General features: G+C 43.7%; 1 protein-coding gene and 1 long non-coding RNA gene across 9 annotated transcripts in view; both read right to left on the bottom strand.

Moving 5' to 3' along the window:
• The window catches only part of Dnajc27 (DnaJ heat shock protein family (Hsp40) member C27), a 43,612-nt gene extending 17,697 nt beyond the window's left edge, over nt 1-25,915 (bottom strand). The window contains exons 1-7 of one of the 8 annotated variants that reach the window (XM_087216599.1): nt 25,650-25,915; nt 18,897-19,152; nt 18,292-18,374; nt 12,486-12,555; nt 6,993-7,157; nt 6,187-6,309; nt 254-414 (exon numbers count right to left, since the gene is read on the bottom strand). In XM_087216599.1, coding sequence (XP_087072725.1) covers nt 254-414; nt 6,187-6,309; nt 6,993-7,157; nt 12,486-12,555; nt 18,292-18,374; nt 18,897-18,941 — 647 coding nt within the window. In that variant the 5' untranslated portion in view covers nt 18,942-19,152; nt 25,650-25,915. The other 7 variants (XM_087216598.1, XM_087216596.1, XM_004839109.3 and 4 more) reach the window with 7 other exon arrangements.
• On the bottom strand, nt 17,507-18,283 carry LOC147827066 (uncharacterized). Its single transcript, XR_015453237.1, has 2 exons — nt 18,004-18,283; nt 17,507-17,609 (listed from the first exon to the last, which is right to left on the bottom strand). It is a non-coding gene; the product is annotated as an uncharacterized LOC147827066 (long non-coding RNA).
• Nucleotides 25,916-26,314: the final 399 nt, after the last annotated feature.

Below are 26,314 nucleotides of genomic sequence, written 5' to 3'. Positions count from 1 at the left end.
CTGTAAGGTTTTTTGTTGTTGTTGTTTTTTAGGTTACATTAGTTCCAAGGTTTGTTCCCTTAGCAGGCAACTGTGCTTTCTGTTTTGTACCTTTGGCATTTAGTTAATTCAGTGACGGAGCAGTTACAGAGCCTATTTCACACACCATCATGCTACTAGCCAGTTAAGAGAAGTTAGATTGCACCTTTCATTTGGTAACTGAGTCCTTCTCTCTGTCAGCACTCGGCTCTACACGCATGGGCGCATTGCTTACCGTGAGGCCCCAGGTTTGACACCCAGCATGTCCCAACTGTCTTTGCTATTTCGAATTCGGCGAATGGCATCTGCTTGTTCTTTGGTGAAGCTAGCGCTGCTGTTTGTGGTAGGACGCTTCCCGCCATTTTCACATAAATCGACGATGGACACATAAAAGGTCTGCGAGAAGAAAACAGCCCAGAGCGGGTCAGACCGTGAGAAAAGAAGAATTCTCCGAAGCACCAGCTTAACAGCTTCTAACATATTCCAGTAACTTGAAGGTCATCAATTAATCAAATATATACTTGGGAAGATTTTTTTCCTTTTATACTATTTTAAAATACGTTCATATATTTTAATAGAAAAAAGTATAAGGAATGACATTAAAATGGCTCATAATCCTACTCTCGGGTAATCACACTTGAGGTTAAAAAGCATAGATGAACACTGTCAGGGTACTCAGATGGTGAAGTGTGAAGTGAAAACGATGTTTCCCTATCCTTCAAATTCTTCTCCTTGAGATAACCATTGTTCACATTGTTCTGAGTATCCTTCCAGCAAAATTTGCTACCAGTATACCCTGTCATACACACATCTGTACTCTGTAAGCACTTACCTAAGAGATCAGATCAAACACACTGCTTAGCAGCTTGCTTTTTTTTTTTCCACATAATAATACATCTTGGAACCTTTCCATAGCTACATTTGGAGACCTCTGCTTTATTTAACGACTTCAGCATTTTACTGTGTGGCTGTACCGTCATTTACTTAACCATTTTCTAGTCTTGGACAAGCCAGTTGGTCCCAGTCACTTGGCTACTAAAATGTTAAGTGTCTAGATTTCTTCATAGTTGTGGAGATAATGCTTCAGGATAAATTTCTAAAAAGCAGAATAAGAGTGCATGTGCACTGCTGTCCACAAAGGCTGCACCAGTTTATATTCTCATTGCTGTGTGTAAGAGATCCTGTTTCTCCACACCCTTATTAACACTGAGCAATATCTTAATTTTTGCCAATCTGATAGGTATCTCACAATTTTAGCTTGTATTTCTTTAGTTGTGAGTATCTTTTCATATACTTATGGCCTTTTCTTTTTCTTCAAGCTTCATATTCTTTGTGCACTTCCATGATTTTTTTAAGTAAAACTATTTTTCAATTCTGCTCATGTTTCATGCTCTGTACACATTACTAAAAACTGTCAGTTTAATACACTATAGCTGCTCTTAACTGACATATCTCTTCTTTCCTCAATTTCGTTTTTGGACTACTCCATAGTTCCTATTATCTTCTTAAAAATGCATTTTAAACTTTTTTTTGTTTTGAGACAGATCTCACTACGTAGTCCAGGCTGGCCTCAAACTCGACTCTCCTGCCTCAGCCTCCCAAGTGCTAGGATTGCAGCCATGTGCCACCATACCTGGAAAACTCCTTTTTCTTATTTCCAGCAACTTTGTTTGTTTGGCTGGTTTTTTCTTTTGGTACCGGGGATCAAGCTCAGGACCCTGCACTTGCGAGGCAGGTGCAGTACCACTGAGCTAAATCCCTGGCCCTTCTTATTTCCAGTAATAGCCAATCAACTTGGTAACCTCACAAGAACCCTTGACATCTGAAAAAGGGCATCAAGGAAAAGTCACTGGAGACAGACAAAGGAAGCGTCATCTCGGTTTAACATGACTCCATCTGTTAACAATGTCAGTCAGACAAAATCAAGTCACTCTGACATAAAGTATCTATGAAATAGATAGGAAATAAAGAAACCATTTATTAAATGGAGCCAGCAGGAAAGCACCTCTAAGTGCTTATTTACAGAATGGTGTTATTCTACTCTCCTTGATAGCTTTTTTAAAGAGACTGACTCATCTGTTAGTTCTATCCAAGATTTATCTGAAAGGACAAAAGCCCCCTAATGGGGTTTGCCAATATTTCCTAGTGGTAGTATCAGTACTGCTAACCTGATATGTAACTACTCAGACTTGTGCGGGTAAGTATTCCCTCCTAACAACCTCATTTTGAAATCAAGCTGTGGTGAAAAAAGAACACTCGGAGTGAAGTCGAAAGCATGTTTACATTCACATCTGAGTTCCCGCCAAGACAGAGTGGTGAAACTGGACACATACATGAGGCGCCTGTTTGCAGGCAGTGGACAACATCAAGTCGCGGCCACTCCCTGAGAGTGGCCCCACAGTCCCACACCTGGAGGCACCTCTGACCACGTCGCAGAGCGCTGGTGTCCAAGCAGACACAAAGTGCTATGACAGAAAGGGGCAAGGAGCAGTCTGAGGCTGCCGCGGTGGCTGGAACCTGCAATCAGGCGGTGTGAGGAGGCAGCCGGGTGGTGCTGGCCCCAGGTGCATGTGGGGTCCTCCGAATTGAGCTGAGGGCCTGGCCACCATGCACGGGGGGCGGTCAGCAGCAGCTCCACAGACGGCAGTGTCTATGGAGCGGACAACAGAGCCAACGCACCAGGGCAAGAGTTGCCCTTACAGAGCGGAGAGGCTGGCTTTACCCCTCGTAACGCCACCAGCATCGGCCTCACAGAAGGCTGCGGCTTAGGAGACAGATATAGCTGACACACCAAAAGCCAAGTTCTAGGGCTGGGGATTTAGCTCAGTGGTTTCACCGCCTACTGCAAAAGCGCAAGGACCAGAGTTCGATCCCCGGTACCAAAAAAAAAAAAGCCAAGAGCTGACTGGATCTGTAAGACAGATACAATGTGAGCGCAGAATCTGCCACGTTAGAAGGGCCTGGCAAGCACTACAAGCTTACTCCAGACCCTTTCCAGTAAAGCATGAACAAACCCTGGATATGTTCACCGTAATCTGCTGGTGTCTGAACTGCCTGCTGAAACAAGAATTAACATTTGTCTGAGGAAGATGAAAAAAATCTAGGGTTTTTAAAATGTATTATCAACAACGCTGAGATTCCACCTCACCCCAGAAAGAATGGCTGCTGTCAAGAAATCAACCAATAGTAAATCCTGGCGGGGCTGTGGGGAGAAAGGAACTCTTGAGAGTGCAGGCTGGTGAGACCACCGTGGAAATCAGTGTGGAGATTCCTCAAAACACTGGAACTAGAGGTTCTATTCAATGCAGCTATTCCCCTCCTTGGTATTGCCCCGAAAGAATTAAAAGCATCATATCAGAGCAGTATGTGCACCCATGTTTATAGTGGCACAGTCTGTAATAGCTAACGCTTGGAAATAGCCCAAATGCCCATCAACCAATGAGTGGATAAAGAAGATGTGGGTTTGATTTTTATACACTGGAGTGTTACTCTGCCATAAAGAAGGATGAGCTTGAAACATTTCTAGCTAAATGGATGCAGCTTGAGACCATACTCTTAAGTGAGTCAAACTGGACACACATTCAAATACAGCATTGTTTCTCTGGTGTGAGAAATCAAAAGTGGAATAAGGACCAAGTGTATAATACATATTGGGAAATGACAAGAAAATGTTCAAATGAGAGAGGGAACATGCAGTGGGGGAGGGAGAAAGGAAAGAAGGGACAAGGAAAACAGAGAACATGGCCGGGGATTTAGCTCAGTGGTCTCGCCGCCTGCTGCGCAAGCGCAAGGACCTGAGTTCGATCCCCGGTACAAAAAAAAAAAGCTTCTACACAGCAAGGGAAAAAAGAGAACAGAAGGAAAAAAATGGAAACAAAGCTTTTTTAAATAAGGAGAGGAAGAGGGGTTGAAAAGAGGGGAGAGAAATAGGAAAAAAGAAACAAGACATATCATGTACAGGTACAAATTTCCTATGAGTGTTATAATTACGTATATCTAAAATGTACCAACAAATGTTTGCTTAAAATTAAAGTCAGTGAAAAAAAAATTAAATGTACTATCCATGAATCTGGTGCTCAGTCGAATACTCATTATTCATACAAAGAAACAAGAAAATGTGACCAACAGGCATGAGAAATGGCAGTCAATAGACTGAAACCAAGGTGGCTCAGATGTTGAGCTTAGCAAAGACTTTAAACACAGCTATTATAAGTATTTAAAAGAGGGCCAGGGATTTAGCTCAGTGGTTCTGCTGCCTGCCTTGCAACCACAAGGTCCTGAGTTCAATTCCCGGTATCAATCAATTAATCAATATATATATTTTTTTGTACCAGGGATCGAACTCGGGTCCTTGCGCTTGCGCAGCAGGTGGTGAAACCACTGAGCTAAATCCCAGGCCCAATCAATCAATATTTAAAAGAGGCAAAGGAAAATATGTTGAAAGAATTAAAGGAAAATAAATTCTAAATAAGAGGCCAATAGAGAATTTCTGCAGAGAACTGGGCACTATAAAAAAGAACCAAATGCAAATTCTAAATTGAAACACTGAATTGAAAAGGTCATTCGGTGAGTTTATAGTGGATTGCTATGAACTTTAAGTCAGATCAACAGAAATGATGCAATCGGAAACAGGAGAAAAAAGTGCAGGCTAAGCAGCCTCCAGTACTGAGGGCCCAGATCCAGTGGACTAGGACACATGTAACTGGAGAGAGTGAGGATGGGGGAATGTTTTGGGGAAATAATGGTTAAGAAAGAAAACAAAGGCACAAAACCCAAATTTGATGAAAAACACTGACATAGCCATCTGAGAAACTTCACAAATCCCCAACAGTATAAATATAAGGACTTCCACAACTTGACAGATCATAGTCCGAGGACTGAAAAGCAAATGCAGTGGCACCGCACCTGCCTCGCAAGCACAAGGTCCTGAGTTTGATCCCTGGTACCAGAAAAAAAAAATTCAAAATAAAACAGCTCGCTAATGAAGTCACTGCGAGACTCCAAATGGAAATGAAGCCTCAGAAATCTTTAAAGAGAGAGAGAGAGAGAGAGAAACTCTTGAAAGCAATCAGCGGAGGAGAAAAGGCTAACCAACATCAACCTGATCTTGAACTAGAAGCCACTGATATACAGTTTAGCCTGTCAGCCGAAGGTGACACCTGTCTTCCAGTGGGAGGGTGACAACGTGGAGAAGGAGATTCAGCCTAAAAGACTAAGTACCATCCCACTCAATAATTAAGAGCAGCTCTTTATAATACAGCTATGTTATTCCAAAGGCTAAATTTCCCCAAATATCAGATATATTCGCAAGGAAAATACATTATTCATACCATCACTTCCAAATTATAACTTAATTGTTTTAAATAGCCTCCTTTCTTTAAAATTATTCAAGATTAGGATTTCAAAAGAGACCTTTTGTTCAGGTTGCCATGTGAGTGCATCTTCTGCTGCCACGCTGGAGCCTCATCTTCCATGTGACTGGCCGGACTCCACACAGACCCTACAGTTTCCTACTCTCTAGTGAGATGAGCTGTGGCAAGGTACCTGTAAGGCTTCCATTTGATTCTGGATTCACATAAGATCGCTGATCAATGGTAGTTTGAAGAAAATCTTTCTCTCATTTAAGCAGTACAGTAATTTGTTAAAACTTGATCATCAGAATTACCTGGAGAGCTTTTGCAACCTATAGCTTCCTAGGTTCTATTGCAATGTTAAGTTTCCAGTAGGTCTGGAGGTCTGCAGCCCTGAAAGCTGTGTCTGAAACAATTTCCCCAAGTAATTCTGGTGATTGGCCAGGTCTGATCTATAATAGACAGCACAGAGATACACACACACACACACACACACACACACACACACACACACTCTGAGTATTCTCTCTCTCTCTCTGTCCCTTCCTCTTCCTCCAGCTTCTTATTCTTTTTTTTTTTTTTAAGACAGAGTCTCACTATGTAGCCCAGGCTGGCCTCAAACTCTCAGCGATCTTCCTGCCTCAGCCTCCTGAGGCCTGGGATCACAGGTGTGTACCACCATGACCAGCTAGAAAGTACTTATGCTAATGAAAAATTCCTATTGATTTTTTTTGCTTCTCCTAATTTAAACTAAATATTTGGCATGGCTGGCCTTGACACAAGAGACAAACCCTAAAGCAAAAAAATGTGAGGTTACCTGGAACATCTCATTGATTCCTTCTCCAGTCTGGGCTGAAGTCTCAAAGTAGAGGAAGCCTTTGCTCTCTGCCCAGAACCGGCCTTCACTTTCATCCACACAGCGGTGCTTGGTGCAGTCGATCTGCGGGTGGGGGAGAGAAAATTCCAACCTTGTCTCACTAGAACAAGCCGAGTAAGCACTTTGTCAGTGCTTGCTTGAAACAAAAAATATTTTTATTTTATTTATTTATTTATTTATTTATTTATTTTTGCAGTGCCTGGTATGGAACCCAGGGCCTCACACATGCTAGACAAGAGTTTTACCACTGAGCTATTTTCCCAAGCCCAAAAACTATTTTTAACGAGTCCCAGCACTAAATATAAAATTACCAGGACCAAAAGAGACCAAACAAATAAAAAATTAAGAACTGGATATAGACTGCTCTTCTATCTGATTTTCGGGCACATTTCCCACTTTCTCCCTCAGCAAGCAGCTGCTTCCCAATCCCAGCCACAGCCAGGGGCCACACTCTGCTCTCCACAGCCACAGCCCAGCCATGGACGGCCTCCTCCTGGGGCCAGGCCCTGCCGATCAGCCACCAGCGTGCCTCCCCGAGCAGGGCACAGAAACAAGAACGGATACAGACCCTGATACCCCAGGTCTGGGTCTCAATGTGTTTCGTATCTCAGAGGTATATGCTTTGAAAGGGTATGGATTCCTATGCTAAGGAATAAAGAATTTTCTTTTCTTTTTTATTGCTTCCCCCACTACTTTACTGGTGCTTCCAAATAGAAAGGCGAGCATGCCAATTCCGAAGCAATTACCTTGTTGGCACACACCACAAATATAATGTTGTCCATGTTTGCATGAGGCCCGAGCTCCTGCTTCATTTCTGCCAGCCACGCATCCAGGGCGTCAAAGGACTCCTTCTGCCCCACGTCGTAGACCAGGATCACACCCTGGGTGTCCTTGTAGAACTCATTTCGAACCTTCAGATGGAAGCACACATGTAGGTTATGTGATTTGACAAGAATGTACCTTACAATCACCAACTTAGCAAAGTGCATTCTTTTATGAATTCACAGTACTTGATGTATCTCAATATTTTACTGGTTTTTAAGAGGACTGTTTATGAAATCAAGGTAACATAATAAAAAATGTCTATTTTTATAGAAAGACTTAAAATCTATTTATAAAGAAGGCCCCTTACCCCACCCCCGTTCACTTCTCGAGGCAATCACTCTTTACTTGTTAGTACTCCTTAAAAGAGCACCAATTGTGTAAAGTTCTTCTTAGGGAGGTGAGTGAGTAATTTTAAAGAACTTATAGCAAAACAGATGCAAGAATCAGGATGGGAACAGCCACTTATACATCACCGCCCAGTGCTGGCTTCCCCGGGTGCCAGGCAGAGCCTCCCTGACTGCTGGGTCTGGGCACCCACTGAGAATGCCACACCAGGAGCCTCAGGTGGGAGCGTGGCCTCTGGAGGCAGAAGGGTCCGGGTCCACACTTACTTACTAGTCGTGTGATCTTGGGCAAGTCACTTAACCTCTCTGCATCTCAGTTTCCTCATCTGTAAAATGGGGATGATGCTACTTACTTCACCTTGCACAGCCTGGATTTTGAGAATCTCCAAGATGAGTCTTCTCATCAGAGAATCCGGACCTAACCTCCCTTTCCGGTCAGTACCAGACTGGCAGCTTAATGCCCTGTTGGAATCTCAACTTCATATGTACAACAGAAACCCTTCAACTCCTTCCTTCCAAACTCTTGGACATCAGGAATGAATGCAACACATCATTCCCTGGTCATTCAGGTTGAACGTGTGGTGTCAACTTTTCCTTCTCTCTTCTCTCTGTTACCAGATTCAGACAAACCTGTAGAAGCTACCTGTGCCATGATCCTCATCTGTCACTTCCTTCCAGTCTCATGTTCAACACTGTCTCCTGACCACACTATTGCAAGAGTCTGCTAAGCCGTCTTCCCAGCAGGACAATACATTGTGTATATTTATTTTTTTAAACACCTGGTTCATAATTTCCGTAGTGTTTCTCCACTGCCAACTCTCCAAAGTTCAAAGTTAAAAGGTTTTTTTTTTTGGTACCAGAGATCAAACTCGCGTCCTTGTGCTTGCAGGGCAGGCAGTGGATCCACTGCGGTAAATCCCCAGCCCCCAAGTTAAAAGTTTTGATAAATCCTCCACCAACCTTCTCAGTCTTACCCCTTTACTCTCCTCTGGCCTTTAAACTGGATAATCTCTTTCCCTTCACCTGCCCTACGCCTTGCGAGCTCCACCTGGAAAGAGACCCTCTGTATCTTTAAACTGGCAAGATCTCAGTATACTGCTGAATCGTGCATGTAGGTTTCTCTGCCCAGTGCCTCACCATCTGACCCATGAACACAAGTAATGTCTGTGTCCCCTAGGACACCACAGCCATGTGCACTTCTAATTGTCTGCCACTTCTGGTTTCTCACGGCCAGTGGCACATCCAGCTGTCTTCCCATGAGGCTGCAGGTAACATGAAGGCCTGTCTCAGTGCATTCGTGCTTGGGTCACCCATGAGCCTGGTAGATGTAAATGTTTGAGACTCTATATAACTGAATGGCTGCAAGGGTCTCAGGGGAGAACAAAAATAGTAGCCAAAGGGGGTAAATTCTAAATACAGATCATGCTCTCCAGTGACAGGTGTGTACATAAAAGTGGACTGATGCAAGCTCAGTGAATTTCTTTCAAGGATGCAAGTTCAAACCTGAGCTCGGCAAAGAAGCACCTACGCAGTTTTGAGTAAGTTATTTTATTAACACCAACCCTGCTTTCCTCATCTGTAAAATGAAAAGACAAAGCAGATGTTTCGACGTTTCCCTTCGGTTTCATTATTCTAGTTTCCCAAAGAGCTCCTCCTGTTAGTCCTGGCAGTCTCAATGTGTTCACGGTTTAACAAGACAGGATGCTAAAGGAATGGGGATTGTTCCTTAAAGCAGACCTGGAATCGAGCTGGCATTACGGCTAAGGAAGCTGTTATTTTAACATCACCGGGGCCTTAGAAGGTCCCTGTGAGACCTCAGTTGAGTGCTCCATGAAGCAAGGCTGGGGTCCGAGACCGGCCCCACCCCACTCCCCAAGGTTCTCCCACTGCCTGCTCTGAGGCTGCCATCTCACACAGCAGACAGACTGTCCTGTCCCAGAAGATCCTTCAGGAAATCTGTCTAGAGGACTGGTGGCAATGGATGCTTCAATGGAGGACAGGCACACAGTCCAAGGAAGCCAGGAATCATGGGATGGCTGTGTTTCACTAGTTTTGTGCTGAGCAAGGGTATAATCTGGTCAGCGTGGCACTTATAAAGATGATTATGGCTTTGGTTTTGTCAACAGGGAAGGTTTAAATGATCCACACCTGTAATCTCAGCACGCAGGAGGCTGAGCCGGGAGGATCACAAGTTTAAAATCAGCCTAGGTTACAGAGTGACACTCTGTGTCAAAAAACAAACAAACAAATAAAAGGAGGGTTTAAGACACAAACAGTAAGTATGAGATGAAAGAGAGAGCAAGGCTATTTCAGTGAAAAGACGCTCTAGAAGTGGTGATTTCAAGGTGCTTCTGTTGATCACACTCCTATCTTCCTAAATTGCTGGAAAAAACAAGCCATTACCATCTTAGGCTGCAATAATAAGAGCCTGGTGTCTAATGACAGACAGCAGCAGGAACACGGAGAGTGTCTCACTAGTTAGACAAACCTGGGACGCTGATTAGTTCTCAGCTCCACAGCAGCAATGAGGGGCATCTACAGAGGACGTGATGGGGACCCCGGGGGCGGGGGGCTGTGGCCGGAAGGCAGATGCTTTCCCCGAGGAGAGGCAGGCTAAACCTCGAAAGGCTGTTGCAGAAACAGATCCAGTCCCCGTCCCCCAAACCTCAGCCAGAATCATGGTGCAAGTCATGGAGAGCAGCTTTGAAGGGGAAGATGCTGGCCGGGCGCTTTAGCTCTGGGCAGGACCAGCTCGAGAAGCAGCGAGACCCGGCCCCAGAGGTGTCCACTCCTGACTCCACATCCTCCCCACTCAGACTGCGTGGGGTGTTATTCTGTCCTGGAGTCCCAGCTACACAGCTTAAGTATCCATCAGCCCTGTGTCCCGCAGCAGGACTTCCTGGCCTCTGGAATAGGCTGGGTCAGGGTCTTAAGTGCTCATCTGTTTTTGGGGGGTTTTCTTTTCTTGGTACCAGGGATCAAACCCGGGACCTTGCGCTTGCAAGGCAGGCAGCAGAGCCACTGAGCTAAATCCCCAGCCCCAGTGCTCATCTGTTTAATCCATGTCTTCTCCCGCATGTTACACTCCGTGACAATGAGGGACAGCATGTCCCAGTGTCCAGCACGGACCCTGGCATGTAAGTACCTGGGATGGAATGAGGACCACTGATCGGGAAGAACACTGCGCAAAGAAGCCCCAGGGTGGGCACAGCTGCGAGCCACACTAAAGCCCAGGCATCGTCTAACTCTCCACTCACAGGAGCTTGCTATAGTCTCAGGGTTTGTGTTCTTTTCTCTTTTTTGGCTCAGTGCTGACCTTATACATGCAAGCCATGTGCCCTACCACTGAGCTACATCCTCAGTCCAGTCATCTAAGACTTACATTGGCATTTCCGGTAGTTAGAATCTCTGTCAAACTCGTGGTCAACTAGAGCCCCGTCACTGATGATATTCTATACCTGTAACTGACTTAGCCCACTGTAAGGCTTCACACTAAAACGCGGTTCACTTCGCCTGAATACTTGGGCATATTCACAAGATGGAGATCAGGTAGTTACCAAGAGCACCCCCCAAACACGGGACGGATATAGATGTCCCTATTACAGGCAAACCCTGGCTATTACATATAAAGTATTTATACAAGTAAAAGTAAAAACCTTAGACATTATATATGAAGCATATATTTATTCGAGGTATAAACACAGCTGAGACACAGGTAAAGATCCTGACCTTGTGCGTACAGTACTCATGGTCAAGCCTCTGAAAGGTGGAGAGGTGGCAGCAGCCAGGCTGGGCCCCGGGACCCAAGGGCTGACAATGGGGGGGAGGCTCTGGGTCTTCCTTTGCCTCAAACACTGCAGACTTGGAGCAGAAGTATAACTCAAAACCGTCAGGAACTGCAGACACATTAAAGCACCATCAAAAATCTGATCTCATGCCAGGCGCAGTGGCAAATGCTATAATCCCAGCACTCGGGAGGCTGAGCCAGGAGGACTGCCACAAGTTCGAGGCCAGCCTGGGCTACACAGTGAGTTCAGGGCCAGCCTGAACTACAAAGAGAGACCCTGGCTCAAAAAACAATAAACAGGGCCAGGGATTTAGCTCAGTGGTGCCGCGCCTGCCTCGAAAGCAAAAGGTCCTAAATTCAATCCCCAGTACTGGGGGAAAAAAAAATCTGATCTCCCCAGACAGATGGCCGGGAAAGGGGAGGTTTAGAAAGATTTTTTTTTTTTTAATTTCAGAAAATTTACTCTACTCTACTCCAGCCAAACATTTTAGAGAAAACTGACTTACAACCCCTACCCACTTAGTAAAGACTGAGTAAAAATTTTAGCAGTGAAAAATATAATGGAGTAAAAAGCTTAGGGTAGGGCCAGCAGCCAAACGGAGGGGGAAAATTAATAAACCAGAAGGTGGAACAATAGAAATTACCCAAACTAAATTAGAGAGAGAAAAAAATTTAAACAGTGAATGGAGCCACAGGACCTACTGGGATAACACAAAAGATTCGGAGCCAGGAGGGAGAGGAGGAAATGGAAAGAGTAGACTGTTGATACAGATTCACACAGCCAGCGGGCCTGCTTGGTTCCTTCCGGAAAAGAAGTACAGGATGAGGAGTGATGGGAAAGAACACGCTAGACTCTCCTGTCACAGATGTGACCCCACTGTGTCCTCAAGTCCAAGTGTGAAGGTAATCATCTCCTCAAATTCTGGGCTGAGGTATTAGGTAAAAAGTAGACGTTCTTTGGAGGTTGAAATGTCTTACTTATCTGAGTGTTTGAAACATTAGCAATTAAATTTCATACCCCTATTTAGAGGGGCAGCATAAAAGATCACCACGTACCTATTAAGGTCCAAGGCAAGGGCTGGGCCTGCCTCAAAAGCCCAAGGTCCTTCGTTCCATCCCCAATACTGGACAAAAAAAAAAAAAAAGACCCAAGGCAAGCCATAAACATGAGCTAAGTGTACCTAATTTTACATGATCCGAATATCAGCGCCTTCAACTCAGAATCTTTCCCCAAAACCCACTGACAAGACTGGATATAGGTTTTCTCAAAAAGGCTTTCTTACCTCATAGAAGAAGGGATGTCCGGCCATATCAAAGATGTTAACTTTGATTTCTCTGTCTCTGACTTGTACCCTGAAATGTTCAAATGCAAACAATCCCAAAGGTCACGGTTTCTGGTTCATGTAACATCATTTATGAACTGTAAAAAGATATGCATGTGAAGTAGAAAAGGCTTTCTTTGTGCCTCTTCTTGGCTCCAGGGATTCTCACATAGGAGCCGGAACTAGGCAGAGGCGCCTGCCTCCTGTTTGGAGAGTACTGAGCTCTCCTGGAATAAGCACTCTCATATACCTTTACTTTAACCCCAAGATACTTCAGGTCGCATCCTCGAGCCAACCAATAGCAGCTGTGACTGAGTACCAAGATAGAGGACAGCCAAAGGCTTGCTTCCCCTGAAGAAGCCTGAGTCCTGTGGTTATGCCTGGTCACTGAGTGATACAGACATATTAATGTTGTCTGCTCAGCTCTCTTGTGCTCTTCACCTGAGAAACAGTCAATTTGTTTTCAGAAACAAATTTGAAAAGAAACAAAAGGGGAATCAATTCATAATAGAATTAACTTGTTAATATCATAGTCTATTTGTTTCCAGTCTGTCTGTCTGTCTTTCTTTTGATGGTACAAAACCTTGAACCCAGGGCCTTTACACTGAGCTATACTGTTTTTTGAGGCAGGGTCTCACTAAGTTGCTATGAAGCCCAGGCTGTGCTAAAACTTGTGATCCTCCTGCCTCAACCTCCAGAGTCCTGGGATCACAGGCATGTGCCACCATCCCTAGCTTGTTTCCAGTCCTTTTTAAAGAAAAATTACCACTGGAAAATCATGAATGAACATTATAAATAATTCAAACACTAAAAAAATTTTTTTAAACATTTAAAAGTTATTCCAAACTCTATCACCCAAAATAGCCTTCATTAATACAGATGAACATCACCACAGACTTTTTTCTATGCATAGATAAGATAAACATAAATATTCTTATAAAATGAAATTATACTATTATAAAATAAATAGTATAAAATTTACTGTTTGTTAGGTTTAACAGAAGAAAAAGAAACTGAAGTGAATGGGGAAGAATTACTAAACTTTAAATACAAATGTTTCCTCCACACAAGAAATATTATTTCTTAAAAGATCCATGGCTGGGCATGGTGGTATATACCTATAATCCCAGCAGAAGGGATATTATACCTATAATCCCAAGGAGGCTGAGGCAGCAGGATCTCCAGCCTGGGCTACATAGTGAATTTAAGGCCAGCCTGAACTACAAAGTGAGAGCTTGTCTCAAAAAAAAAAGTCCCTATAAGGTTAAAAATAGAAATTATTAAGAGTAAACATAAATTAGAGTCTTTATGTCTTTAAGCACGATGTCTCGGGCTCAGACAGCACTGAACTGAGTGGCTATGGAATATGAAGACTCCAGCGATTGCTCTCGTGGTCCCTGCACTACTTCCTGGTTGGCTAATGATTATTCCTTTGTCCAAGTTTACAGTGTTCACTTTCTGTTCTGAAACCACAATTCCTCCAGTTGTTTTCCAAATAATAATAGGTCTGGGGAGGCAGGTCAGTGGTAAGTGCACAACAATAACAGAACTTGAGAGCAGCTGGCAAAGATCTGGGATAACTGTTTCCTTTTTTTTTTTGGATACCGAGGATCACACTCTGGTTCTTGCACTTGCACAGCAAGTATGCTAAATCCCTGGCCCTGTTTACATTTTTAAATTTTTACCTTAAAAAGATAGCAGCTGAATAAGGGATGGAATTATAATGCGTGTAAAGTCGGGGAATAACACAAATGTCTTCACACACTGAAACCTGAAAGGAGTCAATTTAACTCAGAAGCCAGGAGGAAGAAATCAGGAAAAATAGCGATTCCTTCCCTCCAGCCAGGCTGTGCCTAAGTGTGGTTCTGGACCCCCGAATCCTGATTATGACAGACTGCTCACCCCACTCAGACTTGGTGAACCAGGGTCTCAGTGGGTGAGCCCCGGGAATCTGTCCTTTTACAGAGGACACAAGCAATTCTTCCCCCCATGGAGCCCAGGCCTCAGGCCTCACATTCAAGGCAAGTGCTCTACCCACCCCGACCCCCAGTTACATCCCAGCCCACAAGTATCCTTAAGCACGCTGAGATTGGAGTGCCCTGTTGAAAACAGATCTAAGGTTTTGCCTGTCCAAAACTACCCTGCTTCCTATACTGCTACATGTTGTAGCACATAGCGATTCCAATTTTCACAGGGCGTTGGTACCCGCATGCAGCGTACCCTAATTCTTTTTCATCCCCTCCCCTCCTTCCCTGCTCCTTCCAAATGTCTGTTCCCTTTCCAATCACAAGAGCTCTATTTTCATCATTTTTTCCATCCTCCTCTCCTCTTCTCCATCTCCACCTCTTGTTTCCCCATCCATTTGAAAAAGATCTCTCCACTTTCTCTTGATCTACTACTTTTTTTTTTTTTTGGTACCGGGGATCGAACTCAGGTCCTCGCACTTGCGCAGCAGGCGGCAGAAACCACTGAACTAAATCCCCGGCTCTCCACTTTCTCTTTATCTTCTATTTTGTGCACTCACTCTCTGTTTCTCTCTCTCTCTCTCTCTCTCTCTATATATATATATATATAAAACAAGTTTGCATTTCTCATATAAGAGAAACCATGCACTATTTAAACGTCTGATTTATTTCACTCATCATTATGATCTCAAGTTGCATCCATTCCCCTACGAATGTCTCAAGCGTATCTTTGTGGCAGAGTAATATTTCATTGTGTATAAATACCACATTTTCTTTATCCATTCATCTGTTGATGGGGATATATGCCACTTCCAAAATTTAGCTATTGTGAGTTGTGCTGCTATAAACATGGGTGTGCACATGTAATATGACGTCTCTAACTCTTTTGGGAAGATCCCTAGAAAGAGAATAGCTTGGTCAAAAGGAATTTCTAGTTTTAATTTTTTGAGGAATTTCCATATTGATTTCCATAGTGGTTTTATTAGTTTACAATCCCAACAATGTAGAAAGATTTATTCCCCCTCCCGTAGTCTTACCATCTTGTTATTATTTGATTGTTATTATTTATTTGATTGCTATTATTTGATTTCTTGATGATGGCCATTCTTTCTGGAGTAGGATGGTATCTCAGTGTTGATTTAATCTGCACTTCTCTAATGGCCAGTGATGTTGAAGATTTTGTTTTGTTTCATTTTGTTTTTGATACCAGGGATTGAACTTGGGACCTTGCACTTGCAAGGCAGGCGGTGCAACTACTGAGCTAAATCCTTGACCCTGAACATTTTTTCATGTATTTATTGGCAATATGTACTTCTATCCATTTTGGATGCCCATTTTTTGATTGGGTCTTTTATTTTAGGGGTCTAATTTTTTGAGTTCTTTACATATTCTAGGTGTTAGTCCTCTGTTCAAAGAATAGCCAGCAGCATTTTTCCCACTCTGAAGGCTGGCTCTTCACTCTGTTGGTTGTTTCCCCGTGTACCCTGTTTTCTTCTCCCAGCTCTGGTGAATGTGAGAGTCTGCCACCTTCTTATTGATTCCACTCTGCTGGTCCCAGCTACCTGTGCTGGGGGAGGACCAACTGTCTCCACTTGGGCCTATCAAAACACTCCCTGGGGGGCCAGGGATTTAGCTCAGTGGTTTCAACGCCTGCTGCGCAAGTGCAAGGACCGGAGTTCGATCCCTGGTACCAAAAAAACCAAACAAACAAACCACTCCTTGGGTTTGTGTCTGTCTTTTGTACTTTATGGTGCTGGGGACTGAACTCAGGGCCTTGTGCTTACTAGGCAAGCGCTTTACCTCTGAGCTACACACTGAGCCCTCCTCCTGGGGATTTGTAAACCTGGGGTTTTAATTTTAGTCCCCTTCTAGAAGTAAGGTTTAGAATTGAGCCTGAGAGCTGCTGGGATCTGCGTAGAGGAAGCCCACTTAACAAATGAAGCCAGCAGACCGAGCTGCAGTAAAGTGACCTATTGTTCTGGCTCTGATTGGCCAGCTCTATCCCTACAGAATAGCCGTGTCTGAGGCCTGTGTCATCAGTACTGGATTATGTGAATCGATTAATGTCCTTTTCAAATTTTAACTCTTTTTGCTTAAGTTGGTTTATGTTGTGTTCTTCTCAGTTATATCCTCCTGACTCATTATGAGACAAGCATCTTTAAAAAAGAAAAATTTAGTGAGAAACAGGATAATCTGTTGAATAAACTATATAGTCCTATGACATACTGTGGTAATTTTCATTTTCTAAGATAAATAAACTACTTATATTGACTTAAAACAAAGCTGCTTTAAAGGATCTCTTACCATTTCACTGATGAAATCTTGTGCTCTGAAGTAGGGAAAAGAAAAACTAGAACTAGAAAGAAATGTGCATTTCCAATGAAGAGCTCCGTACAATTCATAGTCAAGGCCATAATTTTCATTCTTTAAGGAAAATTTGCAGAATCCCCCCGCGGCTACCAGTTGAAGATGGTGACATAAAAACTCTCCTTGAGTTTTCCTTTAGCACTTACCTGAGGGGCTTTAACCATATGGAGGGCACAGCTGAGCCTCACTCTGCTCATCACACAACTGAACTCTGCTGTAGATACAGCCCATCACTTCTTCCTGCCTTCTGAAAGACCTGACCTTCTTATTCTGTTTGTTTTTGTTTCTGTTTGTTTGAGACAGGGTCTGCTAGGTAATCCAGGTGGGTCTTGAACTTACTATGTAGCCAAGGGTGGCCCCGAAGTCATGGTGAGCCTCCTGCCTCAGCCTCCTGAATGCTGGGATCACAGGCAGGCGCCACCATGCCTGGCTTTTACCTTCCTATTCTAACCTGGCAAATTTCCTCATCAGAGGTCTCTATCTCACCTAGCAATGAATATTTTTGAGCACCTACTAGACACTTGCAGAAAACTTATACTAACAGCCTCTTTTTCAGGGCACTTACTATTTAGCAGGAGCCATTAAACATATGCATATAATAATAAAGCAATTTATGGCAAGTACCATAAATAATAGAGAATATAAATAATATAGAGAATTTTAAGATTTATTTCATTTGCAAAAAGATCTTGACCGATAGAGGGGGTGTCCAGGACATCTTAAGGGAACAGGAGCATTTTCCACTCTGAAGAAGCTGGCAGGGGGGAGAAGAGGGGACAGAGTGAGTGGCACTGAGGCAGGAGAGCGTGGAGGCCGTGGTCAGTGCACGGGGGTCGTAACAAGACGGGGGAGTGGGGCCACAATGGTGAGTGCCTGCAGTTCCGAGTTCAGGAGGCGTGCGGTCTGCCCAATTCCACCTTTGGCAGTTGGTGACAGGATTAGTTTAATCCTCCCTCCCCAAGCTCAGCCTCCTCTTCATTTACCTCCAAATCCCCACTTGTACCCAAACTTTGCTTTGCCCAGATGACTTTTGCTGGAGTCCAACAGGCTATAAAGATCATAAACCAGTAAGAGAAGTTCTCCAACAGAAAAACTTCCATATAATTTTTAGACTTGCTAGACTCTTTCAAAACACTGTAAAAACACACCTGCTCATACAGAACATGTTTCCGGAAGAGCTGCCTCTGCCAGTTGAGCTGTGCACTGATTGCTCCTCAGTATGGGTCCACCAGACACAGCCTGCAGAAGGGAGCTCAGCCCCAGAGGGGTGAGGGAGGGGCCCGGTCTGTGAAGCCCCCCAGCCCTGTCTTTCTCAACTTATCTTTAAAGTTTCCATTTCAAGATAACCTGAACAAGTGCACAGATGCAAATACAGATCACTTTAGGAGTTATGAACTTCTGTACAATTTACAAGCCCAGGGAGCCAATATACTCACTTTGTGACTCCGTAGTCAATTCCAATCGTGGCAAGGTATTTAGACACAAATCTTTTCTCACAGTAGCGCTTTATAATACAGCTCTAAAAAGACAAAAATACACGCACTTAGTAAATACACAGTTGGAAGATATATAAAATAAGCACATTTCTTAATTATGCTTTCTTTAATCACCACAGTGAAAGTGTTTGCAGGGCTAGGGATGTAGCTCAGTGGCGCCATGCCTGTCTGGCAAGCGCAGGGTCCTGAGTTCGATCCCTGGTACCAGGGGGGAAAAAAAGTGTTTTCAAAAGCCAAAACTATAAATAACTAAAAAGAAAATTTATAAAATCTTTCCCTGATACTGAAAATGTTTCCAGTTTTGTTCTCAATCCTTGAGTGCTTTTCTTTTGAATACTTCTTCTATTCTTATACTTCCAACCCACCAACGAAATCTATGTTTAGCCTTGACTTCCCTCCAAAGACTAAACCACAGCTCCCAGTACCCAGTCACTGGTTTCTACTCAGATGGTGCCGCCCTGAAGTGAAGTGCTCACACAGGAGTCCAGCTCATGCTGCTCACATTCACCTCTGTCAATCACAGAGAGTCAGAGTGTTAAAGTTACTTTGGTTCGGGCCTCTCTCCACCTTCTTTTCACTGGGTCTTCCATCTTCCCTGCATCCCAGCGTCTACGGATAACACTTAGCTTTGGCCCCGTGCCATCTGCTCCCAGGCAAGTGGAGGAAATTCTTTCCTGGTGTCTCAGCCTCCATGGCCCCACCTCATCTGGACGAGCTTGCCCTCTTCTTTCCAAACACTACTTGCAATCCTCCTGCCTCAGCCTCCCAAGAGTGCTGGGATTACAGATATGCCACCAGGCCCTGCAGAAAGACTTCATTAGAGTGACCATTGCTAGGAGGACACTTTTAGTGCTGGGGATGGAACCCAGGACCTCACACATGCCAGGAAAGTGCTCTACCACCCAACTACAACCCTACACAGTGGTTACATTTTTAGAAACACTTTATGGGTTAAAAGTACTTCTCAAAAAAAAAAAAAGTACTTCTCAAATGTTTTCTCTCACAATATCCTAAACAAATAAATATAGCCCTTAAAAATTATTCATGAGATTAAGAGACTAGGAAATCCTTTAACTCTAGTCTGCTGTTTATAAAGACACATATTTAAATAACAGTATTAATTGTTTCCTATAACACAAAGAGACACAGTTAAAATTAAATGAACATAAAATTACACTAACTTAATATTAACTGCTCAGGCAAACTGTTTTATTTAAATAAGCCTCCCAGATGCAGGACATTGATAATGAATACTGACAGAACACAAAAGTTAGAAGCAAGCACGAGATAGAAATCAACAAAATAGGGCCGGGGATTTAGCTCAGTGGTTCCGCTGCCTGCCTCACAAGCACAAGGACCCGAGTTCGATCCCCAGTACCAAAAAAAAAAAAAAAGAAATCAACAAAATAAAAGCGTAAAGAAGAAGATAAGCTGACAGCACACAGATGGTGATTGGAGTTGCTAGGCTAAAAACGAAATGATCTTTTTCTTCACCTGTACAAAAAAGCAGATATTAGGCCAGGGATGTAGCTCAGTGGTGCTGCGCCCGCCTGGCAAGCACAAGGTCCTGAGTTTGATCCCTGGTACCCCCCCCCCAAAATTTCCCACACCAAAAAAGCAGATATTCACTCGTTAGACAAACAGTGAGTCTGTCACCTGTGCTGGATCTTGTCTCAGGGGCTGGGATCTGAAGGCGGCCAAGTCTCTGCCATTTATTGGAAAAGGGATACTAAAGCCATTCAAGCAAGGCTCTAGATGACAGCTGTGGAAAGTGCCACCCAAATTACGAGGTGTTATGAGATAACGTAACAGGAACCTAACCTTTTCCTTTGCCATGTCCTAAACGTAGCACTTTACCTAATGAGATTAAAAACAAAATCTGGAAACATACTTTTTGTAGTGCGGGCGTGGAACCCAGTCAAAAGTACCCTACCACTGACCCATACCCTGAGCCCAGAAACTTGTAATATAAACTTGAATGTTGACACTATCATTATCCAAAGTAGTCAAAAAGTGAAAACAGCCCAGATGGATGAAATGGGTTCTATTCACACAACAGAACATTTTTCTGCACTCTGAAGAAAGGGGGTACTGGCATATCCACACACAGGAGGACCCAGCCAGTGTCACACCAAGTGAAAGCAGGCTGTCACAAAGGCCTCCGTGGCATGATCTCGGTAAAGGAAGGGTCCAGAACAGTAAGTCCACAGGGACAGGAAGTAGCCGTGCTTGCCCTGACCAGGGGTTAAGAGGCAACCAGCAGAGACTACTAAGTGCCATAGGGCTTTTTAGGCTTAGGTTTTTGATTTTTGATTTTGTTTTATACTGGTGACTGAATCTAGCCGCTGCTGAGCCCCACCTGAGCCCTTTTTATCTTGTTTTTGAGACAAGGCCTTGCTAAGTTGCCCAGTCTGACCTCAAACTCCAATCCTCCTGTTTCAGCCTCCCAAGCAGCAGGGGCCCCAGGCACCTGGATGCAGTTTCTAAGGGCTACCAAGTATGGTGTACAGATAGATGACCGTGATGACAGTTGTATGGCTCTGTGATATACTGAATGCCAGCGAATCACACACTTTAAGTGAGCTATATGTGAATTATACCTCGATAAAGCCTTTTTATTTTAAAGTTTTGGTTTCTTTTTAATCCTCTGGGAAGAAAAAGGAGATTGTTGAGGGCTTAATCCTCTCTATGGGGGAAATGTGATTTTGCTGTAGTCTCCAATCATATCCAGTTGGGCTTCCTGCTTGGCATGCGACTTGCCCCTACGTCCCAGGCCTTCCTCCATGTCTTCCAGGTTTGAAGTTCTCTAATGTGCTTATTTACCAATGACCTCACGTCCTTTTCCCATACCACGTTAATTCAGAAATAATGTACTCAGAAATAAAAATAAGCAACAATGGTTACAGCTTTATTCAATCTAATTAGCATATTTTTCAAAACAATCCAAGTTTTGTTTTGGTTTGGTTTTTTTTGGTGCTGGGGATCGAACTCAGGACCTTGCATTTTCAAGGCAGGCACCGGAACCACTGAGCTAAATCCCCGGCAAAACAGTCCAAGTTTTGCCTGAATAGAAAGTCAAAATTTATAGCAGAAGCTTGAGGTTTTTGTCTTAAAACTTTGGATAACTCAAGGCTTCTGGAAAGTAAAGTTACTGCTCCCCCAGAGAAGCAAAGGACCCAGTGCTGCTGCGAATCAGCCTCAGGTAAAGTCAACAGTGGTGTTGCCCTAAGGAATCAGAGAAAGGCTGAGTCCCTCAGGGTACCCAATCTTTGTACCAACCAACTCTGAACCTTGCCCTCCCTCTGGATTTTGAACTATAATAAATGTTTTCCACTAGGCGTGGTGGCACAGGCTGGTAATCCCCGTACTTGGGAGGCTGAGGCAGGAGGATTGCTGCAAGTTTGAGGCCATCCTGAAATACATAATGAGACCACGTCTCAAAAAATAAAATAAAGAAATAAATGGATGTTTTCCTTGGGTTTCTCCTCATTGGAGTCAAACAGTCCTACATCATACAGTATTGTATAATGCTCTGGAGTTTGTTTCTCTCCTTTTTTTTTTTTAGGTCACCTTATATATTATTACTATTATTGTTTTTGTTGTTTATTACATTTTATTTTATCCCATTCCCTCCAAGCCCCCTCCTCTCCCTGTGTACAAAAGCTTTGTTTCCATTTTTTCCTATTTTCACTTTTTTTCATGTTCCTTCCTCTCTCTCTCCCTCCTCCCTTGTTCATTTCCCATTTGAACACTTTCTTCCCATTTCCCAACATCCATTATACATCTCAGTGCTTATTTCCACTTTCGGTTTCTCACATCAAAGCAACAATGCGCTATTTAAACACCTGTGTCCGACTTCTTTCACTTAAGAGTATGCCTCAAGGTCCATCCATTTAGCTATAAATGTCTGAAACTCATCCTTTATGGTTCTTCTCTCTTAAGAATAGATTATAGGGCCGGGGATTTAGCTCAATGTTTCTGGCACCTGCCTCACAAGTGCAAGGTCCTGAGTTTGATCCCCGGTACCAAAAAAAAAAAAAAAAAAGAATAGATTATAATGATCTCTCCAAGTTAACTGACACAGTTTTCACTTTTTTCATGATTGGATAATAATAATCTATGACATGGGGCCAGGGATTCAGCTCAGTGGTTCCACTGCCTGCCTCGCAAGAGCAAGGACCCAAGTTTGATCATCAGTACCAAAAAAAATAATAATAATGATGCCTGCTGAACTGGTTGGTGAGAAGGAATTTCATTATTACTTTAATTTGCATTTTACTACAAATAAAGTTGCATATACTTTTTACTTATGGATATTTAGATTTGCTGTTCTGTGTATTATTTGCCCAATATACTCCCTGCTAATTTTTCCACTGTGTTATATGTCTCTTCCTTATCAACTTTTCACATAGAATTGTATACGATATTCTCTAATCATTCTTTCATCTCTTCCAATATGCGGTTACATCTCTTTTTCAGTATTAGTCTTGCAATTTTTTTTATTTTGCTTTCTCTATTTTTCTTAGATTTTAGGTTCTTTTCATTTTCATTAAAAAATTGTTTTAGTTAATTTTGTGTTTTTCTAAGAAAGTCTTAAGCTCATTTAGTTTTTTTTTAATTGCAAGATGATTCACATATAAACTTTACACTTTTAGAAGTACACACTTTGGTGGTTTTTAGTATAATCACAAAGCTGTACAACCATTACGTTCCTCTAGTCATTATTTCTCTTCTTTAAAAATGAGTAAGATGGGGCTGGGGATTTAGCTCAGTGGTTTCGCTGCCTGCTGCGCAAGCGCAAGGACCCGAGTTTGATTCCTGGTACCAAAAAAAAAAAAAAATGAGTAAGATACTGTGGTCTCCTTTGACTACAACTTTCATTCTGTCCTGAAGGCTTTGCTTTGGAGTCTCTCTCTTTTTCATTGCTTTCCAGTTATTCTCATTTGTTTTGATATGATCTTTGGCCCAGAGATTATTTAAGTAAGGCATTTCTTAATTTTTAACTTTAAAATTGTTTATATCTTTCTCTTTAAAGTGGGTATGTGCTACTTTTATAACTAAGGCAAAATAAGTTTTTGTTTTTGTTTTTGTACCGGGGATCAAATTCAGGACCGAACTACATCCCTGGCCCAGGCAAAATAACTTTTAAAAAAGGTACACTTAAGGGGCCAGGGATGTAGCTCAATGGTGCTACACCTGCCTCTCAAGAGCAAGGTCCTGAGTTTGATCCCCAGTACCAGACGCCCCCCCCAAAAAAAGTAATGCTTAAATTGGGCATGGTAACTCATGGGTGTAATCCCAGCATTCTGGAAGGCTGAGACAGAAGGACCACAAGTTTCAGCCTGTCTGAGAAATACAGTGTCTTCGGGAGACCATGTCTCAAAATAAAAAGTAAAAAACAGTGAGTAGGGAGCTGGGTTCAATTCCCAGTACTACAAAATAATAATAATAATTATAAATCTTTCATCCATTTAGAATTTATTTTTAAGAAAGAAATGCAATAGAAATCCACCCTGCCCAAAATAAGAGAGCTATTCCAACAGTACTCATTAAATGGTCTCTATTTCTCCATGATTTTACTATATTTGCTATACATTGAATTTCCTTATTGTTCATTTATTTCTGGACTCTACTCTGTTCCCTTACATATTTTCTTTCCAGAACCAACAGGAAAAGTTTGGTAACTTTAAAAATATTTAAAAATATCTGGTAGAGTTAGTTCCATTTCTCTTTTCACAAGTTTCTTGGTCATTCTCATCTTTAACTTTTCATAAGGACTTTTCTTTTTGGTGAGGGGAGGGATTGAGGCAGGGACTCACTGCATAGTTCAGGCTAGTCTTGAACCGTTATGTAGCCCAGGCTGGCCTGGAACTCTGATCCTCCTGCCTCAGACTCCTGAGTGCTGAGATTACAGGCATGTGTCACCATGCCTGGCTTTTCATAAGGACTTTAGTAATTTTTTCTTAAGTTCTGAAAAGGAAATCTTACTGGTGTTTTAACTGGCATTGAATATCATTTGTAGATTATTTTAAATAACTGATCTGTATAATATTGAGTGCTGTTATCTTTCTATTTGCCTAAGTATTGTAATTGTATGTTCCTTTTGAAGTTTGAAATTTTTCTTCCAATGGTTCTTATTTTTTCTGAAGTTTAAACTGAGGCACTTTATTTTGGTTGTTACTGTACATATTTTCTTTCTCAAACTGCATTGGCTAATAAACTTAGAACAATGTTAAATAAATGTCTGACTAATTTGGGGATGTGTCTGTTCCTGTACCATTAGGTAGAGCAAAATCACAAAAGTGATATATGTTCACTTAGCCAGGTTAGTACACAACCTACTTTTTTTTCCTTTTTGATACTTGGCACATAATTGCCATTCAATAAATATTGACATTCAGTAAATGTGTCTGTTAATACCTTCCACACAGACACATAAGTAGTGCAAAATCAGACTAAATAGAAAAAAAAACAAACCACTAATCAACACTTCCTGAGATGCCCTGTTCAGACCTGAGTCAGGGTTAACTCTTACGCTCAATGGTGGCAGCGAGCACCGCAGGGGCAGATTAAGGTTCTGGTTCTGGTCCTCTCTGTCACTGATTCGATGACCTTGGGCAGCTTTTGGCTAACACCTTCCACGTGCCCAGCAGAGACAATATGGGCCAGAGGAGGCAGTCCGAGAACCCACTGGGGAATCTAGGGACCCTGCGGGCCCCTGGCCTCTCCACGGTGCCAAGGAGGTCTGGAGCTGACACTCCACGGAAGGGGCGGAGAGAGGTGGCGGAACCGAGGCCGTTTAGAGAGGATGGATGTGGTGGCACTTGTAGAAATCTTAAATGAACAAATAAATAAAACGCTGGATCCAGGTCCCCCTGCCACTTCCCCGCGAAACACGTCGGGTTCAGTTATGCTCTCGTTAAGGGAATGGAGATTCCGGGCTGCCCGACAACATTTTCCTAACCCTCACGCGCTCCCCATTTCCGCTGCGTGGGCGCCCCAGCACTGCTGGGGGTAACGCACCTTAATTCCCGCTCCAGTCTGGACCTGAGCCTCCTTACTCTCCTTGGGGTACATTCACCCGTTTAGGGAGCACGACATTGGTGGAGGACGGGGGCAACCGAAAGGTCAAAAAGGTCAGGCTAGTACCCAGCGAGCGCGTCGCCAGGGCCAGCGCTGGGCCCGCTCAGGGGCGGGGAGGAGGTCGAGCCCCGCTTCTTGAGTGGCCGCCCTCTCAGCCAATGGGCTCGTCGTCCCGCCGCGCCGAGGTCCCGCCCCTCCCGACGCGCTCTACTCACTTTCCCCACTTCGGCGTTGCCCATGGAGATGACTTTGATGCGGAGAGACTTGCTGGGCTCCTTCCGCTTCGGCAGGTTGGCCTCCATGGCCCTACCTCTCTCGGGGCCACCCGCTCCGGTCTCTCCTCAAACCGGCCTGTCCCTCAGGCCTCGTCGCCCAATGGCGGAGCAGCTGCTCTCGTCACCGCCGGGGCTCCGCGGCTCGCCATCCCCGCCGCTACCTGGCAGAGGGTGCGGGGGTTGGGAGGCAGGAGCCAGGCAGGAGCACGGAGTCTCGCGATGCTAGCGCGAGCGGTGACGTCATCGCCGCCCGCGGCGCAGCTGTCACCCAGTCTGGCTCGCGCGTCCAGCCCGGAGCTCGCGGGCTGGCAGCTGGGCAGCGGCCGTACGGTCTCGTTTTCAGGGCTCCAGGGCAGGAGGCATTTGGTGCATTTGCACCTAGTGGTAGAAATGCATTGGTTTTCCAGGGCGGGTCCTCCGTCTCGGAGTGCATGTGTTATTAAGTCGCAGTCTGCCAAAAATCCCAAGTAGACCACGGTTCGCTTTGAAGTGGGCTTTATTATTATTATGATTCTTTGGTCTCATGGACCCCTCTGCTGCCCTCCTCCCTCTTCCCGTACAGTCCCTGGGGACCCCCAGGTCCCGTATATCAGATAACACAGTAT

The sequence above is a fragment of the Heterocephalus glaber genome, unplaced genomic scaffold, assembly GCF_053883595.1.
Source record: "Heterocephalus glaber isolate CG9 unplaced genomic scaffold, H.glaber_assembly_v1.0 deba00001457, whole genome shotgun sequence".
In the NCBI taxonomy this organism is placed as follows: domain Eukaryota; kingdom Metazoa; phylum Chordata; class Mammalia; order Rodentia; family Bathyergidae; genus Heterocephalus; species Heterocephalus glaber.
This window is presented reverse-complemented; position numbering and strand designations above follow the sequence as displayed.